This window comes from Cricetulus griseus (genome assembly GCF_003668045.3).
Source record: "Cricetulus griseus strain 17A/GY chromosome 1 unlocalized genomic scaffold, alternate assembly CriGri-PICRH-1.0 chr1_1, whole genome shotgun sequence".
Lineage (NCBI taxonomy): Eukaryota > Metazoa > Chordata > Mammalia > Rodentia > Cricetidae > Cricetulus > Cricetulus griseus.
In genome coordinates, this window is record NW_023276807.1 from 233,516,290 (window position 1) to 233,540,379 (window position 24,090).

Sequence of the window (24,090 nt, forward strand, 5' to 3'; positions counted from 1 at the left end):
CTGAGCAAGCCAGGGGGAGCAAGCCAGTAAGCAGCATCCCTCCATGGTCTCTGCATCAGTTCCTGCCTCCAGGTTCCTGCCTTGAGTTCTTACCCTGGCTTCCTTCAGTGATGGGCTCACTAAGCCTAAAGCCCACCCATTGGCTAGAGTGTCTGGCAAGAGAGCTCACATGAGTGCTTGAAATTTGAACTCAGGTGCTCATGTATGCATGCAAAGCCCCAGAACTGTGCTTTTAGAGTGAGCTGTTACAAGAGTCAAAATCCTTATAATCAAACTAGTCTCACTGTTGTTCAATCATACATGAAAAGCAAATGGAGACAAATGGTCATAGGTAAAGCTAAAATGTCACTTACTTTATTAGGATCCCAAGAATTGTAAGTGTAGTCTGAAAATACAGACTAATTAGGAAAACTACGCAATACAATAATGTTTTGGTGGATCTAAAAATAAGCAAGCAATATTGAGTATATATGTGGGTATATGGCACCTAAATCTGTTACATGATGTATATTTTCTGATTTTTGTTTTGTGTATATTTTTTAAAATGATATTGCTTAAATAAGTCTTTGAAAATTGAGTGGGTTAATGCAGATGCAGTGACTTTTCCCACTGGATGCGTGAGAACCATTTTCCTGTTTCTCAGAGCATGCCCTGCACCGGAACGCTGGAGCTGAAATAGCCCAGCTCCAGCCTTCTGTTTTCTTTTCAAAGAACTTCTTAAAAAGCTTAATTTTTCTTCCAACTAAATTGATGAATGTGACAATGAAGTTTTTTGCAGACCCACCCTGTCTGTCATGAGCTGAGGGACAAACTCCTCAGGAACCAGCTCTGTCTGTTATTCTGGTGTTCACGGGATAATGACCATGTTCCAACTCTTCCTCCTCAGATAACAATTGAAAGAGACAGTAATGAAGATGTGAGTGACCCCAAACATGGCAAGGAGGACCCAGACAACATGCCCCATGTGGGCGGCAATACCTGGGCTGGTGGAACAGGTTGGTAGCGTGTGGATTTTCCTGAGTTTTCCCAGTTTCTTGAGTCTGTCAGATGGGCATTCTAACCCTGAGCTAGCCCAGGTGCTGGCTGCCCTACTCAGCCTTTCTTACTCTCAGTGGTCTCTCCCTCCGTCCCTGCATGACATTGAGACATGCAGAAAGCCTGGCCTTGGAACCCCACAGACTCTGCCTCACTTTGACCTAAAACTGTGTCCCCCGCCTCATCGTGACTTCTTTAAGGGGGAGGAACATTATCTGCCTCACAAGGTCAGGTGGAAGATTAAATTAGTCATGAACTTAGAGCATGGAGCAGAATGGCTGGGCTAAAGAACAGTCGTTGAAGTATTGGTCCCTTCTTTCAATTCCTTGCCTTTGGAATTCTGCCAGAAACCTACAGCGAGTTCTTGAACAACTAACCTGGGGAAGAAATGGCTCTTGTCCACATCTGAGAAGGGAGTGTGTGAAGGCACACGGTTTGGAGATAAGGTTGGTGTGCTTTGCACTGATGGCTGGATGCCATTCCTTCCTCTTGGCTGCTCTCCTAGACCATTGTTCCCAAGCCGCCGTCTTCCTCTTCCCTCCCAGCAGCTGGAGCAGACACATGTGCTGGAGCACAGGAACGGGGCCAGACTGCGCACTGTCTGGCTTATCTCAGCCAGAAGTGCTGGCACTCACAGCTCAGGTCTTCACCTTCCCTTAGGATGGTCTGCGCCTCTTGGCCTTGAAGGCCTTGGCAGGAAATGGGTTTCTGTGCTGAGACAATATGCTATCAAATAAGCCCGGGACTTCTTGCCTTCTCTGTTTATTCATCGAGCATCAGCTTTAAAGAAAGGCTATTTTTAGGAGTGTCCTTTGATCTGGAAGTTAGTGTCAAGCCAACAATATTTAATCCATATGGAATGCGTTGTGGAACGAGCTGGCCAGATGTCAGCTTCCCAGCAGTGCCTACGCAGGGTAAAAGTTTCATTTGTTATTAAATGTGCATCTACTTGCTCCAGACAGATGAAACGTCCTGTCTGCTTCACCGGCTTGTATCTTTTGATCAAGGCTCCTGGGATCAACGTGTCTTTTTCTGTCTGTCACTAGTGCCCTTCAGAATTCTCTACATTAAACTTAACTCTGTGCCAACAAACCATTTGGTTCTTCTCTGTCATCAGTGTTTTCTTCCCCCTGTGTCTTATGGACTGGTTGGTGAGAGTCCAAGTTCAGCTAGAATTTTTCATTTAAGTAATAAGAATTTAAAATCCTATGGAGTGGAGAAGAGAACTCTTTCCTTATACCCTCTCCATCCCAGCTGACACTCCTGAGGGGCCACATGGTCCGTTCTGACCACCACTCACACTACCTCTAAGAGTTGTGGCTCCTCTCCTCAAAATGAGTAGGAAGCATTCTCCTAGGTCACATTGCACCCATCCTCAAGGAGTACATCCAGCAGGGAGCAGGTCAGGCCAGACACAGCTCTCCACCCTCAGCACCTCATCACTGCCCAGAAGTGGAAACCACGAATCATACATATTGTAGGAGAATTTTCCACTACCCTCTTCCAAATGAAATAAGATGTGCCCGATCAAAAGGCTAAAATACTGTGACTGATAGATATTACTGCTCTTGTGGTGTTTCTCCAAAGGAAATAACCTACCTGGACTTTCATAAGGCAAGGAGGCTCATGCCAAGTTCTCATTTTTAGTTTATTAGACAAATCAAAGCTCTAATGGGGGAGAGTCACATACTTTCACCAAAGTCTAAAAGCTTTCAGTTTTCCACCATATGAATCTAGAAATGACCTCACTCTTGTGTCACTGGAATCAAATAATTAGTATAAGGGCAGTCACTGAGATAGCTGTTAATGCATGCCAGATACATTCCCAAGCAGTTTAGCTTTGTGAAAATCTCATAAGGCGGGGAATGCTATCCCATGTTATAGATGAAGACTTAGACACAGAGAAGTTAAGTGATTTCTCTGGAGATCCGGCTGTTGAGTTGAAACCAGGTTCAAACTCAGGCAGTCTGCCTTGATTATGCAACTAGTTTACAATACTGTGCTAGACTGTGCACATTGCCTCTCCAATTCTGGATTCTCATTAAGTTCCCAAATTTCATATGAGTATACAAAGGGACCTAGTTGCTAGTGTTCTAAGAGCAAAGATAGTAAGTCATTCATACAATGACCAAATGTAACCAATAGATGTACATATTTTCTTTGGTCAATACAATGATTTAAAATAATTTAAATATGAACATATATTAAACCAAGCATCCCTCCGTAATTGTCCAATGTCTCTACCACCTTATAATGCTTCCTACCTGGCCTTACAGCCATCTACCTTTCATATTAGTGTAAATAGCTCATGCAGTATTACCTACCTGACGTGTACTTACAGGCATGTAAACTTGACCTTATAATGAAGAAATGTTCTCAAGATAATGATGTTCATTATTCAAAACTGAATGCCAAAATCTACATAATAATTGACTTCAAATCTTGGCTGACCAAGTAATATGAGGTCACAAAGAAGTCATGTAATCTCTCTGAACCACTTTTATTATTTTCAAAGAGAAAATTTATCTACAACTTAACTATCTTGATATTTTGTGGGAAGTAGGTAACTAGAAGAAGTGTTGCCCCTTTAATTAGTGAATGTGTTATACCTGCAGGCACTGTTGCAGAGCCACTCATCCAGGGCAGAAGAGCAAAGATACCCCAACCATTGGCTAGTTCTAAGAGGCAATATTAAAGGGCTACAAACAGTACACAAAATCATTGATTCCTACGAAGTTGAGACATGAGATAAAGCATTCAAATTGAATTTGGACTGAACCTAATCAGGCCTGTCTTTCTGTTCAGGTGAAGGTGTTTGAGGTTTTAATTACTAGTTAGTTCAGTTAGTATTCCTCACAGGACTGTCTTTAAGCCATGATCTGACTTTTGTTTGTAGCCAGGTTCTAGACGTGGCAATTATGTCCCCATGTTTTCTTTCCAGGGGGAAGAGACACTGCAGGTCTTGGTGGCAAAGGGGGTCCTTATCGTCTGGACGCAGGCCACCCAGTGTATCAGGTTTCTGAGGTGGAAAAAGATGCAGTTCCTGAACATGTCAAGAGAGCTGCAAGAGAGATGGCCCAGAGAGCATTTCAGCAGAGGTGAGTGTGCCTGGTGCATCTGCAACAGTGCAGGTGACTAGCGTGTACACTCACAAACACACACACACACACACACACACACACACACACACACACACACTTATACAAGTACAAGGCACAGGGACTGTGTCCTGGGATGATACTGAAAAAGGCAAAATCTCTGGGGCTAACATGAGACAAGGCCTATACTCATTCTGAATTTGGAGATAAGAAAACTGTTAGACCATTCCAGAAAGGAAAACTAAAAGCAATCACCAGGGCAGAATGTGTGTCAGAATGGCGGTGTCACTGGGGGAGAGTACCCGCCTGCCTGTCTTGGAACAGCTGGAGAAAGATGGGCAGTGGGTTTTGGTAGACAGGTCTTGTCAGCAGGCTGAGCCTGGAAATCCAAGCCAGGTGAGAGCCTTCAGGTTTCAGATGCACCTCGGTTGCTTTGGGCTACTCTGATTGACCCCCGCTAGAAAGGAAGACTCCACAGGATAGATATTTCATGAGAAGTCCACATGTGCTTTTCAGCAAGAAAGTGAAAAAGTACCAAAGCTGCAGCAAACACCCTTTCAAACTGAGGGAAACACTGGTGGTATAGGGGGCAGATTTCCGTTTCTGTGCCCAATGGAAGGAGCTGGGGGCAACTAGACAAAAACACACTCCAAGTGTGTGTGAGTTATGAAATCCTCCCACGTAGAACATCTGGTGTGTTACTACATGCCGTGCTTTCACATTCTACAAGTAAACAGCAGAGAACAATAGAGACAAAAATTCAGGCCCCACCTGCCACACCCCTCAGGAAAGCCTGCAAGCCTCAGGACCCACATGGTACAGCAGGTAAATAAGGCAGGTCCGCTGTACGTCAGTCTTGCCCTCAGCGTGGTCCCTGGCTTCCCCGGGACCTTCGGCAGGGTAGCTGCTGTGTCCTCACTGTGCCATGCTGGACTCCCTGGAGATGGGCAGCTTCCCACTCCCTTCTCAGAAAAGTTGTGAGGGTAGGTAACTTCTTAGGGATCAAAGTAGCAGTAATTTCTCAGAAAACGTGGGAGGAAAGTTATGTCCTAATGAAGTCTTACCAGCACTAAATTATTTCTGGACATTTCTTATGAATAATAAAGTTTCCTTTGAGCAAATAACTAATAATTAGGCATAAGTCACCCTCTTCAATTAATGAATGACTGTTATTACCATACCCCAGCTCTCACAAGTAACTACCCAGTCTAATTTGCCTACGTGGACATACAAAGAGCCCTGTGGACATACAAAGAGCCCTGACACGTGACTGTTCACAGAAAATAGAAAGGCCTCACCATGGCACTTAGCTATGAGTAAGCCACCTCTTCTCTGGTTACCACTAGAATAAAAACCTACAAGTGTGTGGCGGGGGGGGGGGGGTCAAGGGTCATCTGTGGTCCTAAGACAACTGAATGTAGTGACTATAAGAGAGGGGAAGGGACTGGGGAAAGGAATAAGAGGGAAATCTTTGTCCCTGACTCTCAGAGAACAGTTCAGCCAAGGAGAGTACTGGTGGCCAAGGGAAGGGATAGGCAGGGTGTGAAAAGGAGGAAATACAACATGCAGAGATTCTGGGAAGGACTGCACAGCCAAACAAGAGAAAAATACTCCTTTAGAAACAGGGTTTGCAACCCATACTGCCAAAAAAATTGTCTTTAACTTTTTATCATGGCTCTTTTCAAGCTCAAAATGTAAGTAAAGAAAAACACACGAACCGTGTGGACCCCCACCCCCAATACCATTCACATTCTCCACTCTGGATTGTTTTGAAGCTAATCCAAGATATTATCTCATCTTGTGATAAATCTCGCAGACTGTGCCTCTGCACATAAGGACTAAAATAAGACAGAATTCCCACAGACCCGCATTCGAGGCCTTACACACATTCATCTTACAGTATTAATTCACTGCTGCCATCTGATTGCTTTCCATGACAGTGAGGCACACACAATGAGGTCAGGTCCCGACGAGCTCACAGCTGGGACCACCCTACCATCCTGCCACTTGTGTGAGTAAGTTTCTCTCCACTGGCTGTAAGTTACACAAGGACAGAACCTGCAGTGTGACAAACACAGAATAAGTGACACACATGTACATTCGGGAGCCAGTATCAGCTGTTAGTACTTGTCCTTGGTATCTGTGGTGGCCTGGTTCCATGTCCCTGCTAAATACTTGACTCTCTTCTATAAAATTATACTACGTGTGTGCTTTGTGTCATTTCTAAAAGTATTCATGGCGCATCAGGCCTTGGATATAGTTAATGAACTAATGTTTAGTTATGGGGAAAGATTTGTGTATGCTTGGTAGAGAAGCAATTTTCTTCTGAGTATTTTCAATCCAAGTTTGGTAGAATCTACAGATGATAAAACTGCAGATCCGGAGGGTTGCCTGTATGCCATCCCCTGTCAGTCCCTGGTTGGGATTAGGAAGTCCTAGGCAGTCCTCACCATTCGTTAGAAGTCTTCTGCAGTGCAGAGGACCTAGTGTGAGCGACGGGTTCCTCATAGCGTTCAGTTGGCACAGATTTAAACCAGATATTGGCCCTGCACATTAAGAACTGATCGATTGAAGCTGACTAAAAGAGACACCAGCATAAGACTTGTAGATCACATACAGAAATGTCACCAACAAGTGAGTGACAACAGGGAAGTGCCTGTGCGCACACAGAAGAGCTGTCTGGTGGGCTGGCCACCCACCACTGTTTGCATAACTCATCAGCTTCACACAGTACATCTTGGCTTATGTCTGCTCTCCTCATACTTGATTCCAAATTATAGTATTTAAGTCTAGCCTATAGAAAAAGTAAAATGAGGACTAAAATTCCCAGACTCTTACATAATGATAAATATACCCTTTAAGCATGTACCACACCAACAGCATGCTGTTTGTCCTCAATGGTTCCCCGATGTGAAGCATCTGAACCCTGCAGCTTTGCTGAAAGGGAAAAAAGGAGAAGCATGCTCAGGTAGTTTGAGGGGCCTGAGAATATCAGCAATGGGACGTTTGTCTAAGCCAGAGGCTGACATTTTCTGCTTTATCTCTCCGATACCTGCTTCAGTCTTCAAGACTCAGAGCTTATGGTCCACTGAGTGTTCTTTGTGAAGGCTGGCATAATCTGAAATATGATTTCCAGGTTTCCTCATAATTGAAATAGCATGTGATGTTTGGGGTGCAAGATGATCGCCCCAGAGATAGCTGTAGAGCTAAAGCTAATTCTGATCTCTCCAAAGGCCACCCTGCTCCAGGGGACTTCCCAGCTGCCCGAGTCCTCTTCTCTGTGTGTATTCCCTCTTCTGTTTCCTTTCCCACCTGCCCCCTACCAGGACAAGCTCTGTCCACTCATTTCCCAATCAGCACTAGTCTGAGTTCTCTGAGAAAGCACTATTAACTAGGCACAAAGTAGGTACACAGTATATCCTACAGTGTTCATTGTGCCCAGCTTTACACTGGGGATATGATCTAACCTAATGCAACTTACAGAGAATTCAGAGACTGTCAAAATGAAACAGAAGAGGTATTGTTAGGAGGGAAAGTCTCATACACACATTTCTTTTTGTTCCTGAGAAGGACATCTTGGCATGTCACCTTGGGGGGTGGCATTTGGATATTACAGTGGCCTAATCTATATTTACCTTTTGATAGCCTGTGCTTTCAAAGTCTTACATAACAGCATGTATTGGATGTCACTCTGTCCCAGGCACTGGGCTTGGTATTGGAGACTCAAAAAGTAAGATGTGGTCTTATTACATATATACATGGTGTCCTGAGCTTCCGCCGTTTCAATCGTATTTTTCCCAGTGTTTTGCCTAAGAATGAAGAATAGAAACCATTTATTCTCCCTCATTTGAGATTCTTCTCCCAACCTCAGGTGATAAATATGCTTTATATGTAATTCCAGCTATGCATATGGATCTATGTCTATGCATACACACAAAAATTTTAAAAGATTGTGTCATGCTTAGACTTTTGAGAGATGCACTCCTTATTCCTTTGTTCTGGTATCAACACCTTCAATATTTATAGACCTGAATGGAAATGTGTGTTAAATTAGTGCACTGTGGTTATCATATTGGAAAACCCAAGAGCATTCACTCAGTGGAAGGCCCTCCTATCTAGGATTCGCTTCACATAGCCTTGCTTTGTTTTGACTTTAACTATCTAGGAGGCCAGAAGAAGGCATCAGAACCCTTGGAGCTGCAGTTGCAGGCAGTTGTGAGCCACCTGGTGGGACTGTTTGCATGAGAGAAGTCGTCATATACACAGTACAGTGGGAGCATTTTCCTTCTTCCTGGGGGACAGTTTGTTCATCAATTACCAGTGTGCCTCTGACATTACCCTCCTTTGAACCTAGGAGCGTCACTGGTGACATCATCTCTTGCTTTTTCTCCTCAAAGTATGAGTCACCAAGGAGTTGCTGCAGTTCTGTTAGTATGTGAGCACGTGTAAAAGGCTCATACAAACATGGCGTAAGCAGATGTCTTCTCTCACCCTCTGGTTTCAGGCTAAAGGAGATCCAAATGAGTGAGTATGACGCGGCAACCTATGAGCGGTTTTCAGGCGCTGTTCAGCGGCAGGTGCATGCCCTCCGAGTCATCCTGGATAACTTGCAGGTAACCTTTCCTTTGTGCACAAAATCTGGACATTCACCAAAACTGCTGGAGAAAGATAATCCGAGACCTAAGCAGCCAGTCAGTAAAAGTCATTTCAGAGTTGACACACAAACCATGGATTCGGCCCAGCTGACCTCGCCTTTCTTCCTGTCCAGGAAGCAGTAATTTTACCAGTACCCATCCCAGACAGTGACTTCCTGACTCCCCTCGGGGAAGATCTGTGTACATCTCACCTCTCCTGGAAGTTCACAAATAGAACTCTCTCCCTACAAATCATTTTACCGCCACTGAAGAAGCAGAGGGACCAATTAGATCAGCCAGGGAATGCTTTCTCTACATCCCTGTCACCTCCTCTTCCTGCCCTCCCCTGGCCTTGTATTACCCTGGCTTTCTGCTGTTGCACCATGCCCTCAGTGTCTCAGGACCAGTGGACACTGGTACAACTTAAATATTAAGACATTTCTGTATTTCCTATTATTTCTGTTCAGTGTATTCCCTAAATGACACATAATATCAGATTATTTTGTCCAATGAGCAAAGCCTCACCTGGGAGGGGGAATGTCTAACTGACCCTGCTCTGCAGCCTACATTTCTTTCCCATTGAGTTTTTTATTTTGGTTGCCTTCAGTTTACTCTTTGGTATTTGTTATTGTTCTTTTGAAGGAATGTTTATCATGTTTTGTGAGATATTAGAGTGTGTGTGGTGCAGCTTTAATCCTGTCTTATTCCAGAATTCTGACACTTCAGTGTGTGTGTGTGTGTGTGTGTGTGTGTGTGTGTGTGTGTGTGTGTGTGTGTGTGTGTGTGTGAAGAATGCCATGTGTGCCTGTGTGAATGCAGTGCCCACAGAGGCCAGAAGAGGGCATCCTTCGGGGCTGCAATCGTAGGCAGTTGTGTGCCACCTGATGTAGAACTCAGTCTTCTGGAGACACTTGCAGCACTCTTGGTGTTGGGTTATCTCTACTTCCCTCCTCCCTCCCCCTGTGCTCCCAATTTACTCAGGAGATCTTGTCTCTTTCCCCTTCTCAGGGGAGTCCATGTATGTCTCTCTTAGGGTATCCTTGCTACCTAGCTTCTCTGGGGTTGTGGACTGTAGGCTGGTAATGCTTTGCTCTATGTCTAAAATCCACTTATGAGTGAGTACATACCATGTTTGTCTTTCTGTGTCTGGGTTACCTCACTCAGGATGGTTTCTTGTAGTCCCAACCATTTGCCTATGAATTTCAAGAGGTCATTGTTTTGTTTTCCACTGAGTAGTACTCCATTGTGTAAATGTACCACATTTTTCTTTATCCATTCTTCAGTTGAGGGCCATCTATATTGCTTCCAGGTTCTGACTATTACAAACAATGCCACTATGAACATAGTTGAACAGATGTCCTTGTGGTATAAATGTGCATCCTTTGGGTATATGCCTAAGAGTGGAATTGCTGGATCTTGAGGTAGACTGATTCCCATTTTCCTGAGGAACCACGGTACTGATTTCCAAAGAGGCTGTACAAGTTTGCATTCCCACCAGCAATGGAGGAGTGTTCTCCTTTTTCCAAATCCTCTCCAGCATAGACTGTCATTGGAGTTTTGATTTTAGCCATTCTGACAGGTGTAAGATGGTATCTCAGAGTTGTTTTGATTTGCATTTCTCTGATGGCTAAGGATGTTAAGCAATTTCTTAAGCGCCTTTTGGCCATTTGAGATTCATCTATTGGGAATTCTCTATTTAGATCCTTACCCATTTTTTGTTTATTTTTTCGAGACAGGGTTTCTCTGTGTTTCTTTAGAGGTTGTCCTGGAACTCACTCTGTAGACTATGATGGCCTCTAACTTACAGAGATCTGCCTGCCTCTGCCTCCAGAGTACTGGGATTTAAGGCATGTGCCACCAATGCCTGGCCTGTACCCCATTTTTAAATTGGATTATTTGGGGTTTTGGTGACTAGCTTGAGTTCTTTGTATATTTTGGAGATCAACCCTCTGTCAGATGTGGGGTTGGTGAAGATGTTTTCCCATTGTGTGGGCTGCCATTTTGTCTTATTGACTGTGTCCTTTGCCTTACAGAAACTTGTTTCAGGAGGTCCCATTTATTAATTGTTGATCTCAGTGTCTATGCTACTGGTGTTATGTTCAGGAAGTGATCTCCTGGGCCAGTGCATTCAAGGGTACTTCCCACTTTCTCTTCTAAGAGTTCAGTGTGGCTGGATTTATGTTGAGGTCTTTGATACATTTGGACTTAAGTTTTGTGCATGGTGATAGATATGGATCTATCTGCAATCTTCTACATGTCAGCATCCAGTTATGCCAGCACCATTTGTTGAAGATGCTTTCTTTATTCCATTGTATAATTTTAGCTTCTTTGTCAACAATCAGGTGTTCATAGGTGTGTGGATTAATATCAGGGTTTTCAATTAAATTCCATTGGTCTACCTGTCTATTTTTTGTGCCAATACCAAGCTGTTTTCATTACTATAGTTCTATAATAGATCTTGAAGTCAGGGATGGTGATACCTCCGGAAGTTCCTTTATTGTACAGGGTTGTTTTGGCTATCCTGGGTTTTTTGTTTTTCCATATGAAGTTGAGTATTGTTCTTTCAAGTTCTGTGAAGAATTGTGCTGGTATTTTGATGGGGATTGCATTGAAACTGTAGATTGCTTTTGGTAAGATTGCCATTTTTACTATGTTGATCCTACCTATCCAAGATCATGGGAGATCTTTCCATTTTCTGGTATCTTCTTTAATTTCTTTCTTTAAAGACTCAAAGTTTAGAGTTACCCCAAGATATTTTATGTTGTTTGTGGCTATTGTGAAAGGGTGATGTTTCTCTGATTTCTTTCTCAGCCCATTTATCATCTATATATAGCAGTGCTATTGATTTTTTTTTAGTTAATCTTGTATCCTGCCACTTTGCTGAAGGTGTTTATCAGATGCAGGAGTTCCCTGGTTGAATTTTTTGGGTCACTTATGTAAACCTTATATATAATCTTATATATAAACCTTATATATAATAATTCTTATATATAATCATAAGACATGGTGTACCATCAGCCAGATGCCAACACCGCATTCGCTCATGTTCCCTATTGAATCTTGATGTAAACCCATAGGGGAATTGTTTCCAGGCAGATCTACTAATACTCAGGTCATAGTCACCAGGCTGCTTAAAAACATAGCTACTGGCCAAGAACAGATGAGGCCTCATGTAAACTATAAAACTGCAGATTGTGGCCAAAGCAAGAAGACTTTGATTTGGCTGCTTCCTGCCACCTTCGGCCAATCCTGTGTGACTCTGAGTAACTAAACCCCTCCAGCTGTTTTGACGTTGCTGTGTAATCCTAGTAACCATGGGTGTTTCCATGGTTTCTGGCCATACTCTGTACACTCACCAACAAGATGGCTCTCCAGACCACAGCTTCAGTTCCACAGATTTGATTCCATTCAGCATGGGCTATTGCTCTTACAATAGCCAATAGAAATGAAATTACTGGGAAAATGTTATTAAAATTGAATACAAAATACAGGAACATCCCCCCCACACACACACACACCAAGGGGTGGAAACAGGGTCTTTGATGTTCCAGCTAACCTCAAACTTCCTACCTCTGCCTCCTAAGTCTTGAGATTATAGGCAGCCTCATGACTGTGTGTGGAGGAGGGGAAGGGGGCTATGCATGTGAGTGCACCACTGTGGAGGCCAGAAGTGGGACTCAGGTCCCTTGGAGTTGGAGTTACAGGTGGTTGTGAGCCAACCAACCGACATAGGTGCTAACTGAAGTCGAATCCTCTGTAAGAGCAGTAGGTGCTCTAACCATTGACCCGTTTCTCCAGCCCCATATGGTGGTAACCTATACAATAACAAACCATAATGCTCTGGCCACTTTATTACAGCAAGATCACTACAGATTTGATGGTTTATTTCTTGCCTACAGCTGATCTTATAGAGGTTTTTTTTTTTTTTTTTTTTTTTTTTCCTTCAGTTGAGGTTCCCTCCTCTCAGATGACTTTAGCCGGTGTCAAGCTGATATAAAACTATCCAGCACAGAGTTCTTTATCATTTAAATGTCCTCTTGGGCCACCTGGCATAGTTATAAGTTACTGTGGCAAAGCACATGTGGAAATACCTTTTGAAAAGTAATTCAGATGATTCCCAGATCTAGAAAAGCAGAGAGCCTCGTGGGGGCACAGGCTGCTCCCGTCCTCCTCAGCTGTTTTAGTCCCCACACTAAGTCTCAGGAATTTGAGTAGCAAAAACTGCTGTCCAGAGGGAAACCACTGAAGATCAGCTTACAGACTCTGTGACCGTTAACAAGTTAAAGCTGATTATTTTGTTACCTAATAAATTTCCTAGGTTTGCTGTGACAGAAAAATCCTTAAGAAATATGTCATCATTACATTTCCAGACATTGAACTTTCCCCTGGGGTTTATTTGCATGCCGTCTTCCTGTTCATATGTCCTTTGTGTGTGTTCTTTGCATTGTTCCTCGTGTTAAAACAATTACAACTGGCAAACACACACACACACAAAGCCTCTCTTGTAAGCAGAGCAGGGAGCATGTGACTACTTTGTTACAGAGCCATCTCTTACTGATAGGATCCTGGAGCATTTCCTGTTATTCATGCAAAAGTGTGTCAAAGAACTGAGTACATAAAGATTCAAGTGCATGTGTTTGTGACATTGCAGGCAAAAGGTAAAGAAAGACAGTGGCTAAGACACCAAGCTACTGGGGAACTAGACGATGCCAAGATCATTGATGGGCTGGCTGGAGAAAAAGCCATCTACAAACGTCGGGGTGATCTGGAACCCCAAGTAAGTAATGGGGAACCCTGAGCCTCAGGTCTACATAGTTAAGCCTTCTGTAGAGGTTCATGAGTTGTGTCAAAACACCATTGACCCAGAATATACAGCTACATTATGTAAGACAGATAAATAAAAAGTCTCATCAAGACATGGAACACACACACACACACACACACACACACACACACGATAATTTAAAGAAACAATCGATACAAGGACCAGGCATGGTGATGCAATCTTTTAATCCCAACACTCAGGAGGCAGAGGCTCTGTGAGTTCAAGGCCAGCCTGATCTATATAGCAAGTTCCAGAGCAGCCAGGGCTACATACAGACACCCTGTCTCAAATCAGCACAAAGCTTGTTTACAAAGGAAGTATAAGCTTTAATCAAATCCAGAGGAGTTAGCAGCAGGGATCAAAGTGTGACAAGGTACAGGCAGGTAGAGAAGGGAGTAAATGCTAAATCCTGAAAAGGCCAGTTCACAGAGCTACAGCCTTGAGCAGAGGGAAAGCCAGCCTTCCTACCCCACCAGCTCAGGCAAAGAAGAAACTGAGAACAGTACCAGCATCCCTCCCTCTGACCACCCATATCCTATCAGTACAACATCCAGAAAGCCGAGAGCTACCTGTGTGGCAGCCTACAGGTCCTCTTCCACTGCAGAGCAGTGTTCTGTTGGTGGGAGGAATGGGGACACTGCTGTTTATGAATCCCAGAGACGTCTTCAGGGACCAGGGCAATCTCCGTGGTCCTGTTCTCCTGGAGCTTTAAGAACCTCTGTCTGTCAAATGCCTTTAGTTTTTAGAAAACAAGGAATTCTCCCCTAAGTTACACTAATTATAGTAAATAAGCATTTGCCATACTGTGGCAACGTGGTCGAACATTGAATGTTATGAGCTTTGGGGTTTTCTATGGTAGCTGCTGAGGGCAGGGTGCAGTGAGACAGTAGGAATGCCGCTCTCTCAAATGTTTCCTCAGAGTGGATCTGGTGGCTCTTATTTGTGTCATTGCCATGAGTCAACAGCTGCTTCCCTTACTGACTCACTGTGGTAAGCAAGTGTTTGGACACATCTGTGACTTAGCCACAGATGTATGTGTGTGCCACTGCTTCTAATTGGGGCAGACTCAGCAAGTTTTAAAGAAATATATTAAATTTGCTTCCTACTGTTATGATCTAAGCATCTGTGGCGCTTTCAGTTTTTTTTATTTATTTAGCTTGTGTATATGTAGGGGCCATGCACGGCACAGCAGGCATATGGAAGTCTGAGGTCTCTCCTTCTACCATGCAGTCCTGGGAATCAAACTTACCTACCAAGCCATCTCACCAGCCCCCTACAGTATTTTCTGGAAACTATTAGTTCTACTCATTATTTTTCATGCATGTCAGCAAGTATATAACAGAATAATCTGGAATTTTTCTTATTTATTGCTACTGACAAACTTTTTAAAAATTTTGCGCATTGGCAGATCCGGGCTCCAAACCAACCTCATAAGGTTTCACGTTTTTAATCAGTAGTTTTTGCCAGACGGCAGCTCAGTGCCAAGAAGAGAAAAAAGAAACACTAGTTCACTGCAAAAGAAAAAAAAAAAAAGCTTAAGAATTGAGACATTCTGAAAATGCTTCCTCACGTTTTTGGCCAGACTCCCTCTCATATAACTATGTCTTGGCAATCTGGCCTAGGTAGAAAATGATCTTCAAGTGAAGCTGATGTGGGCTCTCCTCCAGTTACACACTCTCTCTCCAGGAGAGGGGTGCTGAGACATCCAGTAAATGACATGGGTTTCTATCCTTCTAGATTTGTATGTCTAAAATGCTATTTTTATGCAGTCGGCCTCCAGAAGGCTGCTTTTACTATATTCCAGAAGAAGCGATTCCCATGTGGTCCCGACGGCCACTGCCAACCGATAGCCACTTGCTGAGAATAGTCACCCCCTCTACCCACTGGGACAGCCCCGTGCAGGCCTCAGCCTGGGGCACATCTTCCCAACTTGGGCTGGCCCTGCAGACTCTGGGTGGGAACCCAGGATGGCAGCTGACCATGTTTTCCCACCATTCCCTCCCTCAGCTGGGTAGCCCACAGCAGAAGCCCAAGCGCCTGCGCCTGGTGGTAGATGTTTCTGGCAGTATGTACCGCTTCAATGGGGTGGATCGCCGACTAGAGCGCTCCATGGAGGCGGTGTGCATGGTCATGGAGGCCTTCGAGAACTATGAGGAGAAGTTCAAGGTAATGGCATGGGCTGGGGACCTAGGAGTTCACTGATCACTACTGCTGGGCTAGGGTCAGCAGTGGAAGCAGACTCTACCCAGAACACTGGACACCTACTCTCACCAGCTCATCTGTCAGCAGGGAAAGCGGCCTACTGCTTCCCTGTTCTAATGGTCACATAATTGAAGGGCCTGATAAACCTCTGGTTCCCACAGAGGAAAGCATGCAACATACAAGCTGTGCGATGTTCCTACAAACACTGAAGTCTTCCCAAATTTCCCTGGGTATCCTCATCCCGGTGCCCCTTAGCACCGACACACGTCACCAGCCAGGGTCCGTGCACCACCTGGCAATGTCCTGCTCTCTGCTTCACATTCCCTCTCCACATGGACAGTAGATAGACGATGGGAAAGGTCCCCAGCTGACATGAAGATGCACTTCCGGGAGACAGCAGCCTCCTGCTCACTTCCAGCTTGTTGTTCTTCATCTTGCTATGAACTCCTCCATTTCAGAGGTCTGAGTATTGGGAGGACATCCCCTATGCCACTGTGCTGCCAGCCAGTATGAACCCATCTGATCGTGGCCATGCACAGGAAGAGCTGGCATTGCAGCAGGCAACCTGGGCACTGCACATGCCAGAGAGACATGGTGTGTACAGACACTGAAGGACTCCCAGACCTAACCTCAGAACTCTAGATTTCGTACTGGATAAAACAACCCCCAAGGAACAGACAGTGTTGAATCAGTTGCCATTACATCACCCCACCTGTACCCTAGGACGGCTTCCCGTGCCATGGCTGTTTCACTTATGCTCCTTGTGAAGGATGCAGCCCTCTGGCCCTCCCTGGTCCCTGCAGAAAAGATTTTCAGATGTAAGTGGTAACAAACAAGCAGCACCCAGCAGTGAGTGCCGTGGGGCTGCAAGGCTCTACACATACAGAGGTCCAAACACAAATAACACATGACCTAGCAGGAGCAGGAGCTCTGCTCCCATCCCTCGTGGTCACTGAAGACCATGGAACTATTCAAGAGTCCCTCTGGGCTCTATTACAGTTGCCAGGAATCCCAGAGCCCAAATCAAAGGCTCACTGTGAGAGGGTGACAGGCTGCTCCAGGAAATCTGGGAAGAGACCTTGCTTCTGAGTAACCTGGTGGCAGACATGACACGGCTTCTGTGGGAGCCGGAGGTGGTCAGTCTTTAAAGCACTGCTGTTGGAGCAGAAGGAGCAGCAGGCTTCCGGGGACTGCCGTTCAGACTTTCCCTCTCTGGAGCCACACCTCATGGGTGGCTGCATCTTGACTTTCCTTATAGAAAATGTGTGTTTAAATCATTTTGACCCCTGATGGCCAGTGGGTGTCTATGGATCAGTATAAATAACCACACCCCATCGAATGTTCAAAAGGCTGCCCCAGCATCCCCTTGATTTCATCAGCTCTTTCCAGGTCTTCCCTCTGTCATATTGTCTCATGCCTGAGGTTTGACTGGCTACAGACCCCCTCTGTAGAGGACAGAAAAGTGACAGAATCCCATGTCTGTGAGAGCCTTTCCTGCTTCTAATTAGATGTTTGAGGGTACATGAGGGATAGGTGTACACAGTACAGAGGGGGGGGGGAAGAACCGAGACTTGGGCTGCCCCCTCTCAGATTCCAGCTGCATCAGTGTAAGAAATACTTGCTGTTCCTTACATCATCATTGTTCCCAACCACTTGTCTGTCTGTACTTTCAGTTTCTTGTTTATGAAAGAAGAAACAGTCCAGCAATAACTACTGAGAGGTTGTAACTTATCAGAAAATAGAAGGTGACTCATGAGGAGATGATGGTTAGTGGACTACCCAGTGTGGCGTCACATGGTGTCTTTAGGATTTAGCCATGTGACTTGAAGCTCCTATGCTCAGTTCCAGACAGTGCTTAATTCAGTCTTCCTGCAGTCTGCCCTGGGCACTTCTGAAGGCTGCATTTGCTCTGCAGCCTTCAGAAGTGCCTCCTGGTGTGGTGGTCTGCGTGTTCCCCGTTCCCTCTTGGCATCTGCTTGTGTTGTGTTTGGCTAGAGCTCAGTGCTGACTTGTGGGTCATTACAGTCTGTAGTCCGCCTCCACTTACGCCAAACCACAGGGACCCTCAAGCATGAGAATTACTGAGACAGAAAGGTAATTCAGCAGCTTGACATTTGCTAAGGCACTTGAAGTCTTTAAAGTACCTAAGAGTGTTCAACCATCTGACTTCACATATTCCAGAACAGCACAAGTTATTGACAGCATCATTCCCACTGTCCACACAGCACTTAGGCAGAATGCTATCAATTATGTAAACAGTTTTATTTTGATCAGGAAGCTTTTTTCCCCTTTAACTTCACTCCAGTTTGTCCTTTTCTTCAAGCTCCTGGGAGTTTTCATTGTCATCTTAAAATAGACTTTCTTTTCAAAGTACTCAATAACACCGAAAGTTTTGTCACTATTTTTCTACTAAATTTTAAAATAATGGTACCAGAAAATGGATTTATTCTCTCATTCAGAAACTGGGCTTTGGAAAGAAAACAACTTAAATATATTATTTCTATGAAGGTGTGTAAGCCATGCTCTAAGGCAAACAGTATATAAGGACTCTGGTGGGGAACCTGTGGGCAGAGGGCACAGGCAGCCCTTTTCCATGGACCCCTACTCCCCCAGCTCTGCTAAAACACCTCCACTTACCTTGATTCTGCACAGTGTTGCACAAAGTGGACTTCAGAGAGTTTTCCATTTGGACCAAGGATTCCATAGCTAAAACATTTTAAACGCTGTGGACTCGGAATGCCTTGGCGGTGAAGAATGTGCCCAGTGTTCTGGCTTCCTTTCGATGCTGCAACAAACACCAAGAACAAAAGCACTTTAGGGATAAAAGCGTATTTGGCTTCCATCTCCAGGTCTCTATCCACTGAGGGAGTCAGGGCAGGAATCATGAAGGAACGCTGCTTATGGCTATGCTCAACTTTCTTATACAACCCTCTATCTAGATACAGAGCCATCTACAGTGAGCTGGGTCCTCTCTCACAGAGATGACCCCAGACCAGGCTGTTTAACAGAGGTCTTCTCTTCCTATGTTAATGATATAAACTAACCAGGACACCGAGCCTGTATACAAGGCCTTGGGTTCTGTTCTCAACACACACACAAAGATGAAAAAAAAAGCCCACTCTTCTAGAAAGTCTGAGGACTTTCCCTCTGTAGACAGTGCCGTTGATCATCACACCTCACATGTATGAATCCTCTCCTTGACACAAGTGCTCCTCAGACTACCAGAAGCCAACTTTCCATTCCATTTCTTGGATATTCCATTAAATTGTCATCCAACCTTGGAGCTGGGAATTATTTTCACCAACCTCTTTCCACAAATGCAAAAAAAAAAAAAAAAAAATTCAAAGACGTTAAATACTTGTCCCAGGTCACACCACTAGATAGTGAAATGCCAGGACTTCTCACCCCACATTTGAAGATCTTTCTTACTTTGTTTTTAAATCATATTTCTGTTTTACTTATGCCCAAACTTATACCAAATCAGTATTTTTTAAAAAATCATTCAAAAGTAAATCTTATCATCTTTCATCTCCTACTTTTAATATCCCAGCAGGCAAGGGTGGTGTAATAGACATGATTTCTTTGAGGATATTTTGGTCAGGAAGTCTATATTACTTCCCAGAAGGCTATAGAAAGATCTGACTCACTGATGCCTGCTGGGAAATTCCTTCTATCACACATTTAGCCGAGTGTCTCTAATTATTCCTTTCCCAGTGCCTTAAGGACATTGCTTGAATTTAAATACAGAGACCAGTCATCCTATCAGGTTTAGGCTCTCAGTATATTTGTACTATTACCCAGAGATAGGACTCCCCCAAAAAGTACACAAAGTTTATTGAGTCCATTCAGAATGGACCCAGTAACTGACAGAAATATTGGCCGCAAGACACAAAAAAGCTTAAAGAGAGCTGTAGGAATAGCTTGGGGAAATCACTATTTCTCTGTAGTGTCTAGGATTAACAAGCAGGCACATGAATTTAGACAACATTCCATCTCTGTCTTAGGAAAGGCTGATGGTCCTTCCCAGCATCAGTGTTAACACCCACAGCAGAGCTGGTTCAAAGAATCTTTATGAAGATGCTGTGTGGGTGAGGACAGCAAAGCAAGTATTAACCATCATCACTAAATGGATTGCTCTATACTGACTTCTCATCAGAAGGCTAAGGGAGCATAGCCTATCCCCAAACCAGAAGTGAGGATCCTTCCTGATGGAAGTTGAGGCCTCAGTCATGCCCATGAATGTGCAGGTAGCTCTGGGTGTGTGGAGCTCCCTTTGCTGTCTGCTTTAAATTCCTGCTGGGTGGTAAATGTCTGTGTCTTCATTGAGACGCTGATTTGCTTTATATTTGTTATGCCTTCCTCTAAAGGAATGAGGTTCTCAAAACAAACCTAGCAAAGGGGATCTAAACAAATTGTAAAGCAAAGCAGCATTGGAGGGGAGCCCTCTCAAGGGCTGTCATTTAGTATTTATGCTGAATGCTAAGAACAAGACTCCTCAAAGATTTCCAGGATACTTGGTGAGCCACTTAGAAAAATTACAGCCCAAACATTGAGTGGTTGATAGGACAATGGGGCTCTTGTTTATCGAGTCCTGTGCTGCTCCGTGGAAACACGTGTGTGGCCTATCCCAGCTGGATTAAATGATGGTACTGGCAGGGCCCAGCCTGGGTGAACGGTAGGGTCAAGAGTCAGAGAATGGAAATGAATGACTCCAACTTGTTGTGATACCACACTCCTGTTACCCTAGCACTGAGTGGCTGAGGCAGGAGGATCATGAGTTTGAGTCTAATCTGGCCTACATAATTTCTCACAAATAAGAACAGAGAGAGTTCATATTATGTTTCCCTTGAATTCAAGACAGTTCTAAGGAGAAGAAAATTACTGTTTTTAAACATGTTGAGATACATGAGTAAAGGCCTACCTGGTTGCATCCATTATTATCTAATTAATCCCAACCATCCCTTAAAGGGGAGGAAAAAACAGTCAATCATAGTCCTCTTATCGCAGTGCAGCATGGGAATCTGCTTGTCTCCTCTGTGTGAGCTGCTCTTTAATAGGTACTTCAGCAGCCTGGTAGTACAGGCCAAGGCCCAACTACTCAGGCAGGAGCTTTGGAGCTTCAAGAGCCACCTGGAGACCAGGCTAGCCTGGAATACTAGTAAGACCCTCTGCCAAAAAGAGGGCTAGAGATAGAACACAGTGGGAAAGTACTTGCCTAGCATAGCTGAGGCCCTGGGTCAATGCCCAGCACCACAAAGAGGAGAGGGGAGGGAAAGGGAAGCACATAATCCCTCAGCCCCTGCTCTAGCTCTCCCCTGACCACACCCTCCCAGGGGAGGTGTACATGGAATCTAGGGGCCAGGCCTTCCTCCAAATTCTGACTACCCAGATGAATGGCCCACCTCTTCTCTCAGCTCCTTCACGGACCTCTTCCCTAGGCCTGCCTTCCTCGGGCAGGTTCAGATGGAGTAAGCCAGACAGGACCCGAGGCAAGAAGGCCCCCTGTATTGTCATGTTAGGCCACATGCTTAATCTGATCCTGGCTTCACAACTCATTCACAGTGTAAATTTACCAAAGCAGGAAACAGAGCATGTTTGACCTGGCCATTTGGAGACAGATTTATAGTTTCCAAAGGTTTAGCCACCCTGTGTAGACCTCCAGTTGTGTCCTCCTGGGGATGGAAGCTACATCTTCACCTCCAGCCTCATCTCCTCAGCACCCAGTTCCGGCACATCCAAAGTGGAACTCATCTTTCCCAGATAATGCTACCGCTTCCTGTTTTAATGTGGGACACTTTCACCAGGAACTTTTCAACTTCCCATTTCAGATGTGGCAGCCTCGGCAATGTTAGATTGCGTTTGTCATCTGGCTTAGGAAAAACAGCATTCTGGTTTCTAGATTGATTGTAAAAGAATGTAGTCCACAAACAAAAGGCAAGCTGATTGCCATTTGTAAGCTCTCAGGGCATTTCTGCCACAAACATGCTCAACATTGTCACAGAAGCTAAAAGTGCAAAGATGAATCTCTCAAGAGCTTGCCTTTAAAGAACGTCCATTTTCAGAGGCGCAGCTGGGGAACAGCTTGATCACACCTAGTGGGGGTTACAGCAGGTGTCTGGGGGACAGTAGTTGATTAATGCTGGATTGTCAGATGTCCCAAATGTCCCCTAAAGTCTTCATCCCCAGATCCACACTATTTTCTTTACACATACTTCAGTGTCCCAACCTTCATGTCATCACAAAATGTCTTTAATAGAAGTGGAAGAGTGGGCTGGAGAGATGGCTCAGAGGTTAAGAGCACTGACTGTTCTTCCAGAGGTCCTGAGTTCAATTCCCAGCAACCACATGGTGGCTCACAACCATCCGTAATGAGATCTGGTGCCCTCTTCTGGCCTGCAGGCATATATGGAGGCAGAATGTTGTATACAAAATAAATAAATAAATAAATCTTTAAAAAAAAAAAGTGGGAGAGTTCAGAGGGACAGTGGGAGAGACTGACCCTTCCCACATTGTCCACCTCTGACCTCTTTTGAAATTCTGTAGACATGCAGCCCCTGACTCCCAACCCTGACCTCTTCTCAACAGTCAGGACTTTCTCCTGTGCCCAGAAGACAGAGAATTGAGAAGCGCTCTCTAAATTGAAAGATACACGCCATGTATTAACAAGTGGAAAAGCATATTATACAGTCACGTGGTCGATACCATCCAAAGTTATGTTGATGTGTTTGTATATTACTATGCAGCTTGACATGTCTGTTAGAAGGAACTAAATACCCAAGGGCCTCAGTCATAGAATATTTTCAGAGGTTATCTTGAACACGATTGTGGATAGTTTTGGCCTTTTTGTGCTTTAATTTCTTTCTTTTTTTTTTCCGGGGGGGTGAGGCGGGAGTTGGTTTCAAGGCAGGGTTTCTCTGTGGCTTTGGAGCCTGTCCTGGAACTAGCTCTTGTAGACCAGGCTGGTCTCGAACTCACAGAGATCCACCTGCCTCTGCCTCCTGAGTACTGGGACTTAAAGGCATGCGCCACCAACGCCATGCCTTGTGCTTTCATTTCTATGAGTTTGTTTTACTTTTAGAAACTAGAGATGTACGTTTCTTCTTCAGGCTGCGATTGTTGGTAGAACTGAGTTGTTCAGAATCATGGCCAGAAGTCCCTAATTTCCTGCTGGCTCTCAGCTTCTGGAGGCTACTGATGCTCTTTTCCACAATCCCTTCCGTCTCCATCATAGTTAACTCCTTTATGTCAGGTCTCTCTGATGCTTCAAATTTACCTTCTCCTTCTATCAGCAGCCAGGGGGGGGAAAAAAAAAACTGCTTTGAAAGGGCTCTCTGTGCGATTGGGTTAGGCCCACTAGGTAATCTCTCTTTTGATTAACTCACAGTCAAGTAAACTTAATTACATCACCAGAACCCTTTTTGTCCTGGAAGTTAATGTAATCATAAGTGATATCCCATTATGCTTACCAGACTTGACCACAATTATGGAGAGAATATAGAGAGCACAGGCGTGGCAGCTAGAATCTTGCCTAACACCGTGTGTCTACTTCTTACAAAGTCTCCCTTGAAATTTACACATGAAATTGGGAGTATCCCCTAAAGTCCTCAGCATCCCTCCCACCTCTTTCCAGGGGGCAGAGATCTCAGAAGAAGGTGGACCCAAACAGAGTGAGTCCAAAATGTGTTTGTTTTTGTTGATAGCATACATCTGCCTCTCTGTCTTTCTGTTTTCCTTTACGGCCAATCCCAGGCTGGGAGTCTATAGGACCAATGATCACTCTGTCACTCACTGATGCCCATACTCATCTCTGACTCTCTCACGTGTAGTATGACATCGCTGGACACTCAGGAGATGGTTACAACATTAGCCTTGTTCCAGCTAACAAAATCCCCAAAGACAATAAGCAGAGACTGGAAATTCTGAAGGTAAATACATTCTATTCCTTCTGTATCATGAGAATCTCTATTGGATAAAAGCAAGAAGGAGTCACTGAAGAAGCAGTAGATAAATTATATACTTTCAGACACTGAGTAGAGACCATCTTTTGTGTTTAAATTCCCTTTCCCACCAACTAAATTTAAGTTTTCCCTGTGTGTTTTCAGTATTTTGTTGGGTCTGAGCATCTAACATCAGAGCTTCTCCCAGTCAGACGGCCATGCTCAGTAGTAAGGAAAAAATAGCTCTTTTTAGGGTACTCTGTATTCCAAATCTCATAGTTCTCTTAGTACTTGTGAATGATAAATTCAGTTTCACATACTTAAATCTGCAGTAGACAACATGATTTTACCCTTTTGCC

The 24,090-nt window shown here is 44.4% G+C and overlaps 1 protein-coding gene and 1 long non-coding RNA gene across 3 annotated transcripts in view; one reads left to right on the forward strand and one right to left on the reverse strand.

Moving 5' to 3' along the window:
* Vwa8 (von Willebrand factor A domain containing 8) overlaps positions 1-24,090 on the forward strand; it is a 330,350-nt gene that overhangs the window by 300,135 nt on the left and 6,125 nt on the right. For both annotated transcript variants that reach the window (XM_027390074.2, XM_027390075.2), the window contains 6 exons: positions 887-995; positions 3,977-4,133; positions 8,638-8,746; positions 13,419-13,544; positions 15,600-15,758; positions 23,621-23,719. In XM_027390074.2, coding sequence (XP_027245875.1) covers positions 887-995; positions 3,977-4,133; positions 8,638-8,746; positions 13,419-13,544; positions 15,600-15,758; positions 23,621-23,719 — 759 coding nt within the window. The remainder of the gene's footprint in view (positions 1-886; positions 996-3,976; positions 4,134-8,637; positions 8,747-13,418; positions 13,545-15,599; positions 15,759-23,620; positions 23,720-24,090) is intronic.
* LOC118239724 lies at positions 333-14,668 on the reverse strand. Its single transcript, XR_004772572.1, has 2 exons — positions 14,162-14,668; positions 333-7,942 (listed from the first exon to the last, which is right to left on the reverse strand). It is a non-coding gene; the product is annotated as an uncharacterized LOC118239724 (long non-coding RNA).